The sequence below is a fragment of the Scyliorhinus torazame genome, chromosome 2 (assembly GCF_047496885.1).
Source record: "Scyliorhinus torazame isolate Kashiwa2021f chromosome 2, sScyTor2.1, whole genome shotgun sequence".
In the NCBI taxonomy this organism is placed as follows: Eukaryota; Metazoa; Chordata; class Chondrichthyes; order Carcharhiniformes; family Scyliorhinidae; genus Scyliorhinus; species Scyliorhinus torazame.
In genome coordinates this window covers 114,543,506-114,562,828 of record NC_092708.1, presented here as the reverse complement: position 1 = coordinate 114,562,828, position 19,323 = coordinate 114,543,506, and the positions used below count along the sequence as shown (strand labels likewise).

Sequence of the window (19,323 nt, the reverse complement as noted above, 5' to 3'; positions counted from 1 at the left end):
GCGCCCACTCAGTCAGAGGAACAATGGCCAGTGCTCAGTTCTGAGGCTGCTGGGTTGAGCTATTTACAGGGTAGCAACTAGGAGCGTCTATCTCGTAGCGTGCGTTGACTTGGAACTTACTTGGTCTGCTGTAGCTGCTAGGCAAGTCTCTCTCTTCGCTGAGAGTCAAAGCCAAAGGAGAGCGTTCTCTGTTGCGGGATACCTTTTATATCCAAAAGGGCTTTGCACTCTTTTGGGCGGGCCTTGAGCTTGGCCTCAACTAATTGGGTCTTTCCCAATCATCGGTATCGATTTTCCTCCAATAGAGGGGTGGTTCCCTGATCGCTGGGCGTGTCCTGGTGCCTGTAAGTCAGCTTTGTCTCAACGTCTTCTGGCGCCGGGGAGTCTGTCCTAACATTGTGTATCTAAATGTTTCCCTTTTGTCCCCGGAGATGGCTCATTAGTATGTAAATCGTTTGGTAATTTCTGTCCTGTCTGAGCGTTCAAGGTTCTAATCAACAGACAGGGCTTGCACCTGTTTGTTTCTTAGCATTGTCCAATTTTCCCTGCAGTCTTTGCAAGTGTCCATTTTGTAATCGGGACGTGGCCATTCCAAATGGCTACACCCCCCATATAGTGTCTCCATATCAAAGGCATCCTTGTGGGGGTCTCCCTATTACAGGAGTCCCTGTAGGGGTGGTCTCCCTATTACAAAGGCTCCTGTGCGGGGTCTCCCTATCACAGGGATCCCTGTAGGGAGAATCTCCCAATTGTAGGGGTCCCTGTAGGGAGGGTCTCCCTATTATAGTGGTCCCTTTGGGGAGGGTTTCCCTATTTTAGGGGTCCCTGTTGGGGGCATGACCAATCCACCTAACCTGCACATCTTTGAACTGTGGGAAGAAACCGGAGCACCCAGAGGAAACCCATGGAGATATTGGGAGAATGTTTAAAAACTCCACATAGACAGTCACCACTCAAGGTGGGAATCGAACCCAGGTCCCTAGCGCTGTGAGGCAGTAGTGTTGTGCCACTGGCAGTGGTTAGCAGACCGACCACTGTGCCACCGTACCGCCAAGTTGATAATGGCCATTCACTTCCACCTGCCACAAATTGAGTTTCAATCTTTAATTTTTGTCCAGTAGAGAGGCAGTCTGACAACACCATAAACAAAGACATGTGTGAATTAAGAACAAAGAACAAAGAAAAGTACAGCACAGGAACAGGCCTCGGCCCTCCACGCCTGCGACGACCATGCTGCCCGTCTAACCTAAAATCTTCTACACTTCCGGGGTCCGTATCCCTCTATTCCCATCCTATTCATGTATTTGTCCAAGCGAAGGCTGTGGATGTCCAGACTTAATGAAATATTCGACTGAGACTTGTTACTGTCTGTAGCCCAAATGCCAAAAGTCACATGATTTGTGGCAGCCATCTTTACAGCTGATTTGTGTCCAATTTTTCAAAGTATGTCTGAAAATTCATAACATGATGTGGGCATGACATTTTCCTTTAAAAGTGTCAATCGTATTGCATTGATAACAATGAAGTCAGAACATAAGCCAGATTGCCTAAAATTGGTCTCATTGCCCAGGAACAATCAGCAAGCTCATGCTCCTGATTGCAACCTGGACATCAGCTGGAAAGTAAGCACATGAGGATGGTGGCAGGTTCAGGGACAACTATGCTACCTAAATAATGGAATTGTCTGCAACAACTGTCTAGGCAATTACATGAAAAGCAGTTGCTTGGCCACTGGAGGTCACCTTTGCAGATGTACAAGAGAGAAGTGAGAGGAGGTATAATTTGCAAAACAGCATTTAACTGGCAGTTACCATTATAAAATTTAAAAGTGTATTTTAATAAATTAATCTTTTAAAAATTGAGCTTGATTTGTAATTAGTTCACTTTTTTTTTTTCTTTTTTGCAGATGCACAAAAGTATCTAAATTCTTCCTGTATGAAAGAAGCAAAAGCACTGGAAATCCCTACAGCCACTGTTGAATCACACAATTTAGCAACCACCAATACTATTAACAGAATTTCAGAAGGCTCTGAAGAGGATGACGATGCAAATGAAAATGAAGAGGAGGATGGTGTTGCTGTTGATAATGAAGGCAGCGATAATGATGAAAGAAAGGCACCATTAGAGTTGATGGGGGAGGTAAAATCATAGTTTATAAATAGCTTTGTGGACCAGACATGGTATATAACCTGATGCAAAAACAACAACAGTATAGTGGTGTGGAACAGTAGAGTATTAATGGTCAAATATATGAAATGAGGAACAACATGGTTGAAGCCTGTAATCTAGTCAGGAGGCATTGTGGAGAGACTTTTGTGTTTGCTCTGTGGTGGTAAGAGAATTTAAGGGCGGGATCCTCTAGCCTCCCAGCCATGTGTTTCCCAGCGACGTGAGGTAGCCCGCTGTTCGCTGGTGGCGATATTCTCTGTTCCCGCGCTGTCAATGGGAATTCCTGTTGAAGCCACCCCACGCTGCTTGGAAACCTGAGGGCAGCAGTGTGCTGCCGACGGGACCAAAAAATCCTGTCGCCAGCGAACGGCTGGATAATTCTCGCCTAAGAACAAAGAACAAAAATGTACAGCACAGGAACAGGCCCTTCGGCCCTCCAAGCCCGTGCCGACCATGCTGCCCGACTAAACTACAATCTTCTACACTTCCTGGGTCCGTATCCTTCTATTCCCATCCTATTCATATATTTGTCAAGATGCCCCTTAAATGTCCCTATCGTCCCTGCTTCCACTACCTCCTCCGGTAGCGAGTTCCAGGCACCCACTACCCTCTGCGTAAAAAACTTGCCTCGTACATCTACTCTAAACCTTGCCCCTCTCACCTTAAACCTATGCCCCCTAGTAATTGACCCCTCTACCCTGGGGAAAAGCCTCTGACTATCCACTCTGTCTATGCCCCTCATAATTTTGTATACCTCTATCAGGTCTCCCCTCAACCTCCTTCGTTCCAGTGAGAACAAACCGAGTTTATTCAACCGCTCCTCATAGCTAATGCCCTCCATACCAGGCAACATTCTGGTAAATCTCTTCTGCACCCTCTCTAAAGCCTCCACATCCTTCTGGTAGTGTGGCGACCAGAATTGAACACTACACTCCAAGTGTGGCCTAACTAAGGTTCTATACAGCTGCAACATGACTTGCCAATTCTTATACTCAATGCCCCGGCCAATGAAGGCAAGCATGCCGTATGCCTTCTTGACTACCTTCTCCTCCTGTGTCGCCCCTTTCAATGACCTGTGGACCTATACTCCTAGATCTCTTTGACTTTCAATACTCTTGAGGGTTCTACCATTCAATGTATAATCCCTACCTGCATTAGACCTTCCAAAATGCATTACCTCACATTTGTCCGGATTAAACTCCATCTGCCATCTCTCCGCCCAAGTCTCCAGACAATCTAAATCCTGCTGTATCCTCATCGCTATCCGCAATTCCACCAACCTTTGTGTCGTCTGCAAACTTACTAATCAGACCAGTTACATTTTCCTCCAAATCATTTATATATACTACAAAGAGCAAAGGTCCCAGCACTGATCCCTGTGGAACACCACTGGTCACAGCCCTCCAATTAGAAAAGCATCCCTCCATTGCTACTCTCTGCCTTCTATGGCCTAGCCAGTTCTGTTTCAACCTTGCCAGCTCACCCCTGAGCCCGTGTGACTTCACCTTTTGTACTAGTCTACCATGAAGGACCTTGTCAAAGGCCTTACTGAAGTCCATATAGACAACATCTACTGCCCTACCTGCATCAATCATCTTAGTGACCTCCTCAAAAAACTCTTATCAAGTTAGTGAGACATGACCTCCCCTTCACAAAACCGTGCTGCCTCTCACTAATACGTCCATTTGCTTCCAAATGGGAGTAGATCCTGTCTCTAAGAATTCTCTCCAGTAATTTCCCTACCACTGAAGTAAGGCTCACCGGCCTGTAGTTCCTGGGATTATCCTTGCTACCCTTCTTAAACAGAGGAACAACATTGGCTATTCTCCAGTCCCCCGAGACATCCCCTGAAGACAGCGAGGATCCAAAGATTTCTGTCAAGGCCTCAGCAATTTACTCTCCAGCCTCCTTCCGTATTCTGGGGTAGATCCCATCAGGCCCTGGGGACTTATCTACCTTAATATTTTTTAAGACACCCAACACCTCATCTTTTTGGATCGCAATGTGACCCAGGCTATCTACACCCCCTTCTCCAGACTCAACATCTACCAATTCCTTCTCTTTGGTGAATACTGATGCAAAGTATTCATTTAGTACCTCGTCCATTTCCTCTGGCTCCACACATAGATTCCCTTGCCTATCCTTCAGTGGGCCAACCCTTTCCCTGGCTACCCTCTTGCTTTTTATGTACGTGTAAAAAGCCTTGGGATTTTCCTTAACCCTATTTGCCAGTGACTTTTCATGACCCCTTCTAGCTTTCCTGACTCCTTGCTTAAGTTCCTTCCTACTTTCTTTATATTCCACGCAGGCTTCGTCTGTTCCCAGCCTTTTAGCCCTGACAAATGCCTCCTTTTTCTTTTTGACGAGGCCTACAATATCACTTGTCACCCAAGGTTCCCGAAAATTGCCGTATTTATCTTTCTTCCTCACAGGAACATGCCGGTCCTGTATTTCTTTCAACTGCCACTTGAAAGCCTCCCACATGTCAGATGTTGATTTGCCCTCAAACATCCGCCCCCAATCTATGTTCTTCAGTTCTCGCCTAATATTGGTATAATTAGCCTTCCCCCAATTTAGCACATTCATCCTCGGACCACTCTCATCCTTGTCCACCAGTACTTTAAAACTTACTGAATTGTGGTCACTGTTACCAAAATGCTCCCCTACTGAAACATTTACCACCTGGCCGGGCTCATTCCCCAATACCAGGTCCAGTACCGCCCCTTCCCTAGTTGGACTGTCTACATATTGTTTTAAGAAGCCCTCCTGGATGCTCCTTACAAACTCCGCCCCGTCTAAGCCCCTGGCACTAAGTGAGTCCCAGTCAATATTGGGGAAGTTGAAGTCTCCCAAGAGGCGAGAGTCATGCCGGATATTGCCTGGTGCACAAATGTACCTTTTCACAGATTAAATTTGGCGACCAGCTGGTGAGAAAGATCTGGAAAATGTGTATTTTAGGCGTTGGTCTAGCAAGCTAGTACTCCTGATTAATATTTTTCCTTCTAACTTCCATCTTCATGAATTATGTAGTTCCGTGATTATAGATAACCTTTCCGTGAGAAAGGCAGTTAGGCAGTATGAATGGTTTATGGATGTGATTGTACAGCTGATATGAAGAAAATTTAAGATGGAAAGTTGCAGAAGCCCTCTTTGAATTCCAGCAAACCATGAAGGACTTTCTTGGTCTGACGGCACAGCTAATATAGGTCCTTTTCAGGTAGAATCGGGTGAATTCATAATGGGCAACCAAGAGATGGCAGACCAGTTGAACAATTACTTTGGATCTGTCTTCACTAAGGAGACACAAATAATCTTCCGGAAATGCTAGGGGACAAGAGGGTCTAGCATGAAGGAGGAACTGAAGGAAATCCTTATTAGTCAGGAAATTGTATTTGGGAAATTGATGGGATTAAAACCCGATAAGTCCCCAGGGCCTAATGCTCTGGATCCCAGGGTACTTAAGGAAGTGGCCCTATAAATAGTGGATGCATTGGTGGTCATTTTCCAGCATTCTATAGACTGGAAGAGTTCCAGTGGATTGGAGGGTAGCTAATATAACCCCACTTTTTAAAAAAGGAGGGAGAGAAAGAACGGGGAATTATAGACCGGTTAGCGTGACATCGGTGGTGGGGTAAATGCTGGAGTCAATTATTAAGGATGAAATAACTGAGCATTTGGAAAGCGGGGACAGGATTGGTCCAAGTCAGCATGGATTCACTAAAGAGAAATCTTGCTCGACAAATCTTCTGGAATTTTGGGAGGATGTGACCAGTAGCGTGGACAAGGGTGAACCAGTGGGTGTTGTGTATCTGGACTTTCAAAAGGCTTTTGACAAGGTCCCACACAAGAGATTAGTGAGCAAAATTAAAGCTCATGGTATTTGAGGGTTATGTATTGACATGAATGGAGAACTGGTTGGCAGACAGGAAGCAGAGAGTGGGAATAAATGGGACCTATTCAAAGTGGCAGGCAGTGACTAGTGGGGTACAGCAGGGTTCAATGCTGGGACCCCAGCTGTTCACAATATATATTAATGATTTGGACGAAGGAATTGCATGCAATATCTCCAAATTTGCAGATGACACTAAGCTGGGTGGCACTGTGTGCTGTGAGGAGGATGCAAAGAGGCTGCAGGGTGACTTGGACAGGCTGGCTGAGTGGGCAAATGCAATATAATGTGAGGTTATTCACTTCAGTGGCCTCTTTCTGCACTGTAAATTCTATGATTCTATGAAATGCAACAGACCTGGGTGTCATGGTGGAGCAGTCGCTGAAGGTTGGCAGACTTGTACAGCAGGCGGTGTGGAAAGCTAATGGCATGCTGACCTTCATAGCGAGAGTAGGCATGTCTTGCTGCATTTATACAGGGCCTTGGTGAGGCCACACCTTGATTATTGTGTGCAGTTTTGATATCCTAGTTTGAGGGAAGGACATTCTTGCTATTGAGGGTGCCCAGCGAAGGTTCACCAGGCTAATTCCCAGGATGGCAGGACTGACATGAAGAAAGACTGGATCGACTGGGCTTGTACTCAATGGAGTTTAGAAGAATGAAAGGGGATCTCATAGAAACATATAAAATCCTGATGGGACTGGACAGGCTAGATGAGGGAAGAATGTTCTCAATTTTGGGGACATCCAAAACTATGGGTCACAGGCTAAGAATACGGGGTAAGCCATTCAGGATTGAGATGAGGAAAAACCTCTTCTCTCAGAGTTGTGAACTTATGGGGCGGGATTCTCTGAAACGGCGGGTAAGTGTTGACGCCGGCGTAAACACCAGAGCGTTTTACGCCGGTGTCAATGGGCCCCTTGGCCCAGCGATTCACTTACCTGCAGGGCCCCGGAGTGCTCTGCGCAGCTCCGGCTGCCGAACAGAGGCCCTGCATTTTCGGCCGCGGGTTCGCGCATGCACGCGGTGGCCCCTCGCAACATGGCGGACCCACGCAGCAAGCCGGCCCCGCTAGATCACTGCGCCTGCCAATCGGTGGCCCCCGATCGGAACCCTGGCCGTCCTGGAGGACCCCCCTGGTGACAGATCCCCGCATCCCCCACCAGGGCGGCCGCAGCAGCCACCACTCCGAGTGCCCGCTGGGTGGAACCATGTTAGAACTAAACGGCAGTTCCTTTTTTGTTTGCACTGAGTGCTGAATTTGGGTGCATTTAAGTGCTATAGTGAGAGTTTGGTGAATGAGGGATATTAAGGGTTCATTTTTATCTAAAGTCTAGTCTTTCTTTTATTTAGTTAACTAACTTAAAAGTTGCTGTTTGGGTTTAGAGGAAAGTGAGTTTTTCAATCAGCTTTAAATAGAGGTTCTACTGGCAGGTACTTGCAGCTTGAGCTTGTTAATTAGTTAGTTGGATTAGACCAGTTTTCAGAGGCTAGAGTCACAGTATAAAGGTGAGCCAGCTACAGTGCAGACCTTGTTTGCACTGAGTGCTGAATTTGGGTGCATTTGAGTGCTATAGTGAGAGTTTGGTGACTGAGGGAGATAGGTGACGAGGGAGCAAGGTGCTCCTTTCATTTAATTTCCTACATTTCCTCAAAGAGCGTGAAGGGAGCCGGGAGTTTACAGAGAGTGAAGCTGACTGGGAGCAGAGTCGGAGGGCGGAGTTCCAGTTGGTCCACAGGGCAGTTATATTCTGTAAGGTAAGAGGGAATGGAGGCTTGGGTAGTTGCATGCTCCTCCTGTAGGATGTGGGTGGTGAGCTGTTTTGGATGCTGTTGGTGGGATGACCTACCGGGGGAAGGCTGTAGCGGCCAGGTCTCTGGCACTGAGTCTGGCTCTGTGGCTCAGAAGAGAAGGGGGAGAACAGAAAAGCAATAGTGATACGAGACTGAATGGTTAGGGGAATAGATAGGAAATTCTGTGGTCGCGAGCGAGACTGCCGGAAGGTATGTTGCCTCCCGGGTGCCAGTGCCAGGGATGTCTCGAATCGAGTCTACAGGATTCTTAAGGGGGAGGGGGAGCAACCAGAAGTTGTGGTGCACATAGGCACCAACGACACAGCTAAGAAAAGGGATGAGGATCTAAAAAGTGATTTTAGGGAGTTAGGTTGGAAGCTAAAGAACAGGACAAGCAGAGTAGTAATCTCAGGTTGCTACCGGTGCCACGTGCAAGTGAGGCAAGGAACAGAGAGCGAGTGCAGCTGAACACGTGGCTACAGGGCTGGTGCAGGAGGGAAGGCTTCAGATATGTGGATCATTGGGATATCTTCTGGGGAAGGTGGGACCTGTACATGAAGGACGGATTGAACCTAAACTGGAGGGGCACCAATATCCTGGGTGGGAGGTTTGCTAGAGCGCTTCGGGAGGGTTTGAACTAGTTTGGCAGGGGGATGGAAACCAGAGCTATGGATCAGAGGATAGGATAGCTGTTGAAAGGCAGAAATAGTATGCAGCAAGTCTGTGAGGAAGGATAGACAGTTGATAGGACAAAGTTGCACTCAGTGGAATAGGTTAAAGTGTGTCTGTTTCAATGCAAGGGGTGTCAGGAATAACGGAGATGAACTTAGAGCATGGATCAGTACTTGGAACTACGATGTTGTGGCCATTACAGAGACATGGATTTCACAGGGGCAGGAATGGTTGTTAGATGTTCCGGGGTTTAGATGTTTTATGAAGAATGGGGAGGGAGGTCAAAGAGGAGGGGGAGTGGCATTGTTAATTCGGGAGTGTACCAGAGCTGCAGAAAAGGAGGTAGTTGAGGAGGGTTTGTCTACTGAGTCAGTATGGGTGGGAGTCAGAAACAAGAAAGGAGCAGTCACTTTATTGGGAGTTCTCTTTGGACCCCCCAATAGCAGCAGAGAGATAGAGGAACAGATTGGGCGGCAGATCTTGGAAAAGTGCAGAAGTAACAGAGTTGTTGTCATGGGTGACTTCAACTTCCCTAATATTGACTGGAACCTCCTTAGTGCAAATGGTTTGGATGGAGCAGATTTTGTCAGGTGTGTACAGGAAGGATTCCTGACTCAATATGTAGGTAGGCCGACTAGAGGGGAGGCCATATTGGACTTGGTTCTCGTCAACGAACCAGGCCAGGTGTCAGATGTCTCGGTGGGAGAGCAGGGGCTGTTTAGCACAGGGCTAAATTGCTGTCTTTGAAAGCAGACCAAGGCAGGCCAGCAGCACGGTTCAATTCCCGTAACAGCCTCCCCGAACAGGTGCCGGAATGTGGCGACTAGGGGCTTTTCACAGTAACTTCATTTGAAGCCTACTTGTGACAATAAGCAATTTTATTTTTTTCATTTAATTTTGGTGACAGTGACCACAACTCCTTGACCTTTACTATAGTAATGGAGAGGGATAGGAACACACAGTATGGGAAGGTATTTAATTGGGGAGGGGAAAATATACTGCTATTAGACAGGAGCTCTCGGAGCATAAAGTGGGAACAATTGTTCTTGGGGAAATACACAACAATAATGTGGGGATTCAGGAGCACTTTCTGCGAGTGCTGAATTGTTTTGTCCCATGAGACAAGGAAGGAATGGTAAGGTGAAGGAGCCTTGGATGACAAGAGAAGTGGAGCTTCTAGCCAAGAGGAAGAAGGAAGCTTACGTAAGCTTGAGGAAGCAAGGATCTGATTCGGCTCTAGAGGGTTACAAGGTAGCCAGGAAGGAACTCAAAAATGGACTGAGGAGAGCCAGAAGGGGGCATGAAAAAGCCTTGGCGGGAAGGATTAGGGAAAACCCCAAGGCGTTCTACACTTATGTGAGAAATAAGAGAATGATCAGAGTGAGAGTAGGGCCGATCAGGGATAATGGAGGGAACTTGTGCCTCGAGTCTGAGGAGATGGGGGAGGCCCTAAATGCATACTTTGCTTCAGTATTCACTAGAGAGAGGGACTTTGTTGCCCATGAGAACAGTGTGAACCAGGTTAATAGACTCGAACAGGTTGATATTAAGAAGGAGGATGTGCTGGAAAGTTTGAAAAGCATCAGGATAGATAAGTCCCCTGGGCCTGACTGGATATACCCAAGTTTACGACGGGAAGCGAGGGAGGAGATTGCTGTGCCATTGGCGTTGATCTTTGCGTCCTCACTCTCCACTGGAGTAGGACCGGATGATTGGAGGGAGGCGAATGTTGTTCCCCTATTCAAGAAAGGGAATAGGGAAATCCCTGGGAATTACAGACCCATCAGTCTTACGTCGGTGGTGAAGAAAATATTGGAAAGAATTCTAAGAGATAGGATTTATGACCATTTAGAAAAACGTAGTTTGATTAAAGATAGTCAGCATGGCTTTTGTGAGGGGAAGGTCAGGCAGTGGATGTGGTGTATATGGATTTCGGTAAGGCATTTGATAAGGTTCCCCATGGTAGGCTCATTCAGAAAGTTAGGGGGCATGGGATACAGGGAAATTTGGCTGTCTGGATACAGAATTGGCCGGCCGAATGAAGACAGCAAGTGGTCGTGGATGGAAAGTATTCCTCCTGGAAGTCGGTGACCAGTGGTGTCCTGCTCGGATCTATTCTGGGACCTCTGCTCTTTATGGTTTTTATAAATGACTTGGATGAGGAAGTGGAAGGGTGGGTTAGTAAGTTTGCCAATGACACGAAGGTGATGGAGTTGTAGATAGTGTTGAGGGTTGTTGCAGGTTACAACAGGACATTGACAGGATGCAGAGCTGGGCTGAGAAGTGGCAGATGGAGTTCAACCTTGATAAATGTGAAGTGATTCATTTTGGAAGGTCGAATTTGAATGCTGAATACAGGGTTAAAGGCAGGATTCTTGGAAGTGTGGAGGAACAGAGGGATCTTGGGGCCCACGTACATAGATCCCTCAAAGTTGCCACCCAGGTTGATAGGGTTGTTAAGAAGGCGTGTGGTGTGTTGGCTTTCATTAACAGGGGGATAGAGTTTAAGAGCCGCGAGGTTTTGCTGCAGCTTTATAAAACTCTAGTTAGAGCACACTTGGAATATTGTGTCCAGTTCTGGTCACCTCATTATAGGAAGGATGTGGATGCTTTGGAGAGGTGTACAAGATGATAGAGGCATGGATAGAGTGGATAGCCAGAGACTTTTCTCCAGGGTGGAAATGGCTGTCACAAGGGGATATTATTTGAAGGTAATTGAAGGAAGGTATAGGGGAGATGTCAGAGGTAGGTTCTTTACACAGAGAGTTGTGGGTGTGTGGAATGCACTGTCAGCAGAGGTGGTGGAGTCAGAGTCATTGGGGACATTTAAGCGACTCTTGGACAGGCACATGGACAGCAGTAAATTGAAGGGGTGTAGGCTAGGTTGATCGTAGATTAGGATAAATGGTCGGCACAACATCGTGGGCTGAAGGGCCTGTACTGCGCTGTACTGTTCTATGTTCCCCCAGTTGCCTCTCCTGCCCCCTTGCCTGGACCGGAAACATCTCACTTTTCCCCACATTTAGTTTATACCCCGAAAACCGGCCGAATTCCCCCAGAATCCTCATCATTTCTTCCATCCCCTCTAATGGGTCCGACACATACAGGAGCAGTTCGCCTGCGTAAAGTGAGACTCTGTGTTCCACTCCCTCGGACCAGCCCCTTGAGGCTCTCAGCGCAATTGCGAGCGGCTCTATGGCCAACGCGAACAACAGTAGGGAGAGGGGGCATCACTGTCTCGTCCTCCGATGCAGCCTAAAATAGTCCGATGTTGTTCTATTCGTCCGTACACTCGTAACAGGAGCCTGATACAACAACCTGACCCAGTCAATAGAGCCCCGCCCAAATCCGAACCGTCTCAGTACCTCCCACAGATATTCCCATTCTACCCGATCAAAAGCCTTCTCTCCATCCATTGTGACCACTACCTCCACCTCCCTACTTTTCGGGGGCATCATGATCGCATTTAACAACCTTCTTACATTGGCCATCAACTGCCTTCCCTTAACAAACCCCGTCTGGTCCTCCCCAATAACGTTTGGAACACAATCCTCAATCCGAGTGGACAAGAATTTGACCAGCAGTTTGGCATCCACATCCAATAGAGATATCGGCCTATAGGACCCACACAGCTCTGGGTTCTTGTCTCGCTTCAGGATCAATGGGATCGTGGCCTGTGACATCGTCGGGGGAAGCACCCCACGCTCCTTTGCCTTGCGGAATGTCCTTATCAACAGCGGCCCCAATAACCCAGAGAACTTTTTATAGAACTCCACTGGGTACCTGTCCGGCCCCGGGGCTTTACCCGACTGCATGGCCTTCAGACCCTCCACTATCTCTTCCAACCCGATCGAGGCCCCAACCCTTCTACCAATCCCCAGTCCACCTTAGGGAAATTCAGCCCCCCTAAGAAGTGCCTCACCTCCTCCGGCCCCGGTGGGGATTCCGACCCATACAGCCTACTGTAAAACTCCTTGAACGCCTTATTCACCCCTGCTGAGTCTCCAATCAGGCTTCCTTCCCCATCCCTTACTATCCCTATCTCTCTGGCTGCCTCCCTCTTTCTAAGCTGCTGTGCAAGCATTCTGCTGGCCTTCTCCCCATGCTCATAGATCGCCCTCCCCTCGCCTTCCTCAGCTGCTCTACCGCCCTCCTTGAAGTTAACAAGCCAAACTACGCCTGTAGCCTCCGTCGTTCCCTTAAAAGTCCTGCCTCTGGGGTCTCCACATACCTCCTGTCGACCTGCAGTATCTCCTTTATCAGTCGGTCAGGCTCTGCTCTGTCTCCCTTCTTCCTGTGGGCCCGTATCAAGATCAGCTCCCCTCTAACCACCGCTTCAATGCCTCCCAGACCATCGCTGCTGAAACCTCACCCTTGTCATTGACCTCCGGGTAATTCTGAATATATTTCCTCAGCCGCCCACACACCTCTTTGTCAGCTGAAAGTCCCACATCCAGCTTCCAGTGCGGGTGCTGGCTACTCTCCTTGCTGACCTGTAGGTCAACCCAGTGCAGGGCATGGTCTGAGATTGTGATCGCCAAATACCCCGTGTACACTACCCCCATCAGTAGTACCCTGTTCAAAATAAAGAAATCAATCCGGGAGTACACTTTATGCGCGTGTGAGTAGAAGGAAAACTCCTTCACTCTCGGCTGCCCAAATCTCCATGGGTCCACCCCCCCCCCCCCCCCCCCCACACCCCCAAATCTGCTCCATGAACCCCTTTAGCTCCTTTGCTGAAGTTCCCCCCCATGACCAACTTATGAGAATCTAGGTCTGGGATCTTCCCCAGCATCCGCTTTATAAACTCCACATCATCCCAATTTGGCGCATACACATTTACTAGTACCACCTGCATCCCCTCCAGTTTCCCACTGACCATAATGTACCGGCCTCCCACATCCGTAACTATTCTTCCCGCCTCAAGAACCACTCGCTTATTAATCAGGATCGCGACCCCTCTAGTCTTCGAGTCCAGCTCCGAATGAAAACCCTCACTGACCCATCCCTTCCTTAATCTGATGTGATCAGCTACTCTAAGGTGCGTCTCCGGTACAACTTCAGTCCCCTGAGATGCGCGAACTTAACCGACCCATTTAGTCCTCTTATATTCCGCTCATACACACATACTCAAACGAAAAACCAGTCCCAATACCAGCCCTAGAAAAAAAAACGATAAACAAAGAAAAGATCAAACAGAAAATCTAGCATCTAACAAACATACCTCCATCCCCCATCAGTGCAAATGTAAACTTTAACTCACTCAGCTCTGCAACTGGCCCCAAATCAATACAGAAGGCATTACAAATAACATCTGAAAAACAAGAAACTTTTTTAACGTGAGCGTTGCAGCAAAGTCCTCAGTCCGCCACTAGTCCTTTCCTTTTCACGAAGTCCATCGCTTCCTCGGGCGACTCGAAATAAAAATGTTGCTCTTCATACGTGACCCAGAGACGAGCCGGATACAGCAGTCCACACTTCACCTTTTTCTTAAAAAGGGTCGACTTTATCTGATTGAACCCCGCTCTTCCCCTGGCTACCTCTGCACTCAGGTCCTGATAGATCCGCAGAATGCTGTTCTTCCATTTACAGCTCCGTGTCTGCCTGGCCCACTGTGAAATACACTCCTTGTCCAAGTACCTGTGGAATCTCACCACCATTGCTCTCGGAGCAGGCCGGGGGTGGGGGGTCTAAGCATTCCTGCTTCTGCTTGGCGAAGCCCTCCTGGATAAATTGCATCAGCTGCTCCGTTGACCGCTGGGTCAACAAGCCAGGACTCCGGTCATCCGCCATACTTTCCCCAGCTTCAGCCCAAGCCTTCTCTGTTCGTCTGTTTCTTCCTTTGTGAGCACTTCTAGTCCACCTCTCCATGCACTGATGTAGGAATCCAATCAACAATTGCCTCTACTATCAATTGTCCAAATCAAGTCCGGTAAAAAATCGGGGGGAAAGGTCCAAAGGTTCTACCCGAGCGGGAGCCACCGAATGTGCAACCTACTCCTTCATAGTCGCCACCGGAAGTCACAAAGGGAATGTTAATGGTCATGTTAAAAACTAAAGGAGGTGCTAATAATGACATAAAAGGTAAGGAGCAGATTGTGTTAATCGCAGAACAAGGGTCAGCACTCTTGAAATCAAAACAAATTACAGATGGCCCAGTGAGGGAAGGCGTTGGGGAAAAGAAGTTGAGAATCATGGTCTGAACTTATTGAACTCTAGTCTAAAACGTTGAAAAGTGCCTAATCGAAAGATGAGGTGCTGTTCCTCCAGTTTACAGCAGGCCAAGAACAAAAATACATGGGTGCAAGATGGTGAGTTAAAATGGCAAGAGGTAGGAAGGTCGGTACCATGCTTGTGGACTGAGCGAAGGAGTTCCACAAAGTGGTCACCCAGTCTGCATTTAGTCTCCTCAATATAGAGGAGACCGCATTGTGAGCAGTGAATGCAGTGGACTAAATTGAAAGAGATGCAAGTGAAACGAGTATTGGGGGCCTTGGATGGTGACATACAAAGTTCCTTCGACTGTTCTCACTGTATCTTGAGATCCACACTCAGTGCCATGCACTGCCATATGTACACACTCAACCTCTTTCCAGCAGCACCAACTCACCCCATCTCCTAACTGTCCTTGTCCCTTTTTCGGTTTCACTCTTCATCTCATCTGATGCTTTAACAAGAGTTGTTTTAATCTTCCTTTCAGGTGTTCAGGACGTAAGCTCCAATAATGTATTGATATCAACACTCATCTGGGACCCTCCACCCCTTCCCATCCCTCTGACCCATCTCTTCAGGCTCTGTCTGGACCTGCAAACATTTATTCATTTTGCTTCCAATTTCCACCCCTATTCCGTCACTCTCTGCCGCCGCCCCCCCCCAACAACCAACCTTCCAAAACAGCATTCATGTCCAAAACAGCACTTCTGACATGTCTTCTGTTTTCCTGAATCAAGGCGCCCCTTCCCTCCATCCCAGAACCATGATAGGGTTCCTCTTGTCCTCGCTTTTCACCCCACCAGCCTCTGCGATCAATGGATCACCCTGCACTATTTGCATGAACTCCAGCATGGTGCCACCACCAAACACATTTTTCTCCACCTCCCTGTCAGCATTCCATAGAGACAGTTTATCTGTGATACCCTGGTCCACTTCTCCATCAACCTCAACACCACAGGCACCTTCCTGTGCAATTGCAGAACGTGCAACACCTGCCCATTTATCTCCTCCTACACCACCTTTCAAAGCCCCAAACATTCCTTTCAGGTCAAGCAGCGATTCACTTGCACTTCTTTCAGTTTGATCAACTGGACTCGCTGCTCACAGTTTGGTCTCCTCTACTATAGAGGGACTAAACGCAGTCTGGGTGACCGCTTTGCGGAACAGCTTTGCTCTGTCCCCAAGCATGACCCTGACCTCCCTGTCACTTGCCATTTTAATTCATCATCTTGCTCCCATGCCCACATTTCGATCCTTGGCCTGCTGCAATGTTCCAGCAAAGCCATCTCAACCTGGAGTAACCGCACCTCATTTCCCGATTAAGAAATTTACAGCCTTTTGGACTTAACATTATGATCAACAACCTCAGACCATGAACCCGCCCCTCAATTTTGTTCCTTTTTATCGCCAACCCCTTCCCCTACACGTGCATCTCATGGCCATCTGTAACTTGTTCTGCTATTAACACATTCTGCTACCTTCCTTTTATACCATTAATAGCATCTTTTGTCTTTAATACCATTGTTAACACTCCCTTTGTCTTGTGTCCATGGTATCTTTGACAATTTCTTCTGAGCTCTCACTTACCCCTGACATTCTATTCTACTCCACCTTCTCCATTCCCCTCTCCAATTCTATTCAGCTCTAAAGAAAAGTCATAACTTGAAACGTTAACTCTGTTTCTCCCTCCACAGATGCTACCAGATCTGCTGATTCTTTCCAGCATTTTCTGTTTTATTTCAGATTTCCAGCATCCGCAGTATTTTGCTTTTATTATTCAAACATATTGGCCGGGATTCTCCAATCCCGCGGCCAAGTTCTGACGCCGGCGTGAAAAGCGGCGCCAACCACTCCGGCGTCAGCGGTCCGCGATCATCCGGTATGCTCCCCTTCCTAGGGGGCTAGGTCGGTGGCGGAGTGGTCCCTGCAGCTCCAGCCGGCTACAGCCGGCGTGGGTCTGCGCATGCGCATAGGTTCCCGTCTCCACGCCGACCCCCGGGCAATATGGCAGAGCCCTACAGTGGCCCAGCGCGGAGGAACATAGGCCCCCACGGAACCAGCTCACCTGCCGATTGGTAGGACCCGAACCCGGGCCAAGCCACCGTGGAGGCCCCCCCCCTTCCAGGAACGCCCTCGCTGACATACCTTCCAGGTCCCGCCGTGTGGGACCTGAGTAACCAACGCCAGCGGAACTCGGCCAAACTCGGTGGGCACTCAGCCCGCTGAGGCCCGGAGAATCGCAGAGGGGCGCCGCTTTCAACGACCCCCGATTGGCGTGGCGGCGATCCCGCAGGCACCCGAAAATCGGCGCTGGGTCGGAGAATCCCGGCCTTTAATTTTAATAATGGTCATCTATGATGGGCAAACCTAGATCACACTTACCAAAGGGGCATATTTCATTTGTCAGATGTTGTATGTGACTACTACATATGTTTGATTGGCAAGATTGTCTTTTGTAATTGACTTCCAATAGAAGACCATCTGCTGAATGTGTCTTGGGCTCTGCCTGGAATTAACTATCACATGTAAGCATGAGCTGAGACCAGGGCACAGCATGTGGGTTATACCGAGCGCAACTGGATATCATGCTCGTCCATGATTCAACTGAACTTTATTGCATAGTGCCACCTACCAGCTGATCAAATGTACTATCTGTAGTTTGTATTTTATAACTGACCTTCCTCTATCATAGAAAATTCTGAACTGCTGTTTGCAAACATTAGTTCAGGTATGCTATTCACCAGCTCTTCACAAGCTTCATTGCTCACAAACTTAATGGTATTGTTTTATGACTGCAGGCATCCTAATATGAATGACATAGTGACATTATGCTATTTTGACAGAACAGTCGGGTGGTTCGTGCTTTCACTCATGCTGATTTGCTCTGGATTTCAAACATGTATCATCTCTACTAGAAGAGATTATGCCATCCTCCTAATTTTAAGGAATGTCAGACATAGGCATATTCTATATATTCAGTATTCAGCAGCAGAAGTATTTTCCAGATGTAGAACATATACAAAATATTTTATAATAAGGAAATAATTTGTCTTTATTCGGTCAACTATTGTTTAAGCAGAACAGGCAGTTTGAAATAACAGGTGCCACTGTATTATTATTTTAGTTGTTAATGTTTTATTAAAGTTGAAATAATGAAGAATTACAGGGCATGAGTATAGGTGATACTGAGTGAGATTTGCAAGCCATGCAGGTAACATTTGTGTTAAATCACAACATCACAAGGTTAGCACTGCTGCATCACAGCGCCAGGGACTCTGGTTCCATTCTGGCCTTGGGTGACTGTGTCACATTCCCCATGTGTCTGCGTGGGTTTCCTCCCACAGTACAAAGATGTGCAGGTCAGGTGGATTGGCTATGATAACTTGCCGTTTAGTGTCCAGGGATGTGTAGGGTAGGTTACAGGGATAGGGCAGGGGAATGGTCTTAGATGGGGTGCTCTTTCAGAGGGTTGGTGCAGACTGGATGGGCCAAATGGCCTCCTTCTGCACTGTAGGGATTTAATGATTCTAAGAATGACTGTAGGGTATCCCACTGCAAAATTAATAAAGGAGAGCTGCACTGTTTCTTCAACTTGGAAAGCTTATTCCACGGCATCACCCACTGTATGTGTAGACCGGCATTCAGAGAATGAGGATTACCCTTCTTAGAAGATACTCTTGGTGGAATTCGCCGATCCAGAAATTACGTGCTGAAGCCGGGACTGAATTGGCGCTGTTCCCAGACCAATTCATCGACCGTTAATGGGCTAGCACTGGTCACGTAGCACATGACCGATTCGTTGGAGTCGGCATGATACTCGAGAGGTGGATAAGCTGCAACTGCATATAAGTACTCCGCTCCCCACACACACCACCCAGCCAACAAGATGGCAGCAAAGAGAGTGATACCACGATTCATCGACGTGGAACTGGAGACCTTGCTGGACGCAGTGTGGATCAGTGGGGCCACCCTGTACCCCTGGAGTGCCGCCACTGTGCACCAGGTGTGGGAGCAGGTGGGAGACGACGTGAGGAACACCGTCAGGACCGGCCTGTGGTGCCGTAGAAAATTGCACAACCTCCTCAGTGCAGCGAGGATGAGTAGGCAGCACTGTTCCCCTGGCGCTAGCCCCCGAACCATACACCGGTTACCCCAGCACCCCCGCCCCCTCTCGTCCCCCCACCCCCACCCTGGAGAAGTCGACGCACAACTGCTGTGAGAGGGAGAAATCCGGAGAAGGACCGCCGAACTTGCGGCCCCTCACCACAGCTGAGCAGCGGGCTCTGGACCTGATCGTTGGGCCCAGGGAGAGGGCGGTCACTGAGGCAGACGTCGGCATCGAGCGAGCAGGTGAGTCCCTGCTGAGTTGTGGTTCCTCATGGAACGTGTGTCACCCCCCCTACACCCCGCACCACCCCTCCAACCTCCACAACCCACTCCACCTTCACCCCCCCCCAACCACACTGTCCCCTCCACCCCCCCTCCCCCCTCCTCCACACACCATCTCAACCTGTGGTCCAGACATGTGTCATGTCTTGCAGGATCACCTGGTGATGAGCAGGCCCTTCTGGTGCCCCCTGACCCCA

The 19,323-nt window shown here is 48.3% G+C and overlaps 1 protein-coding gene across 3 annotated transcripts in view; it reads left to right on the top strand.

Moving 5' to 3' along the window:
- erich2 (glutamate-rich 2) overlaps positions 1-19,323 on the top strand; it is a 321,595-nt gene that overhangs the window by 164,711 nt on the left and 137,561 nt on the right. For all 3 annotated transcript variants that reach the window (XM_072475841.1, XM_072475840.1, XM_072475842.1), the window contains one exon: positions 1,907-2,139. In XM_072475841.1, coding sequence (XP_072331942.1) covers positions 1,907-2,139 — 233 coding nt within the window. The remainder of the gene's footprint in view (positions 1-1,906; positions 2,140-19,323) is intronic.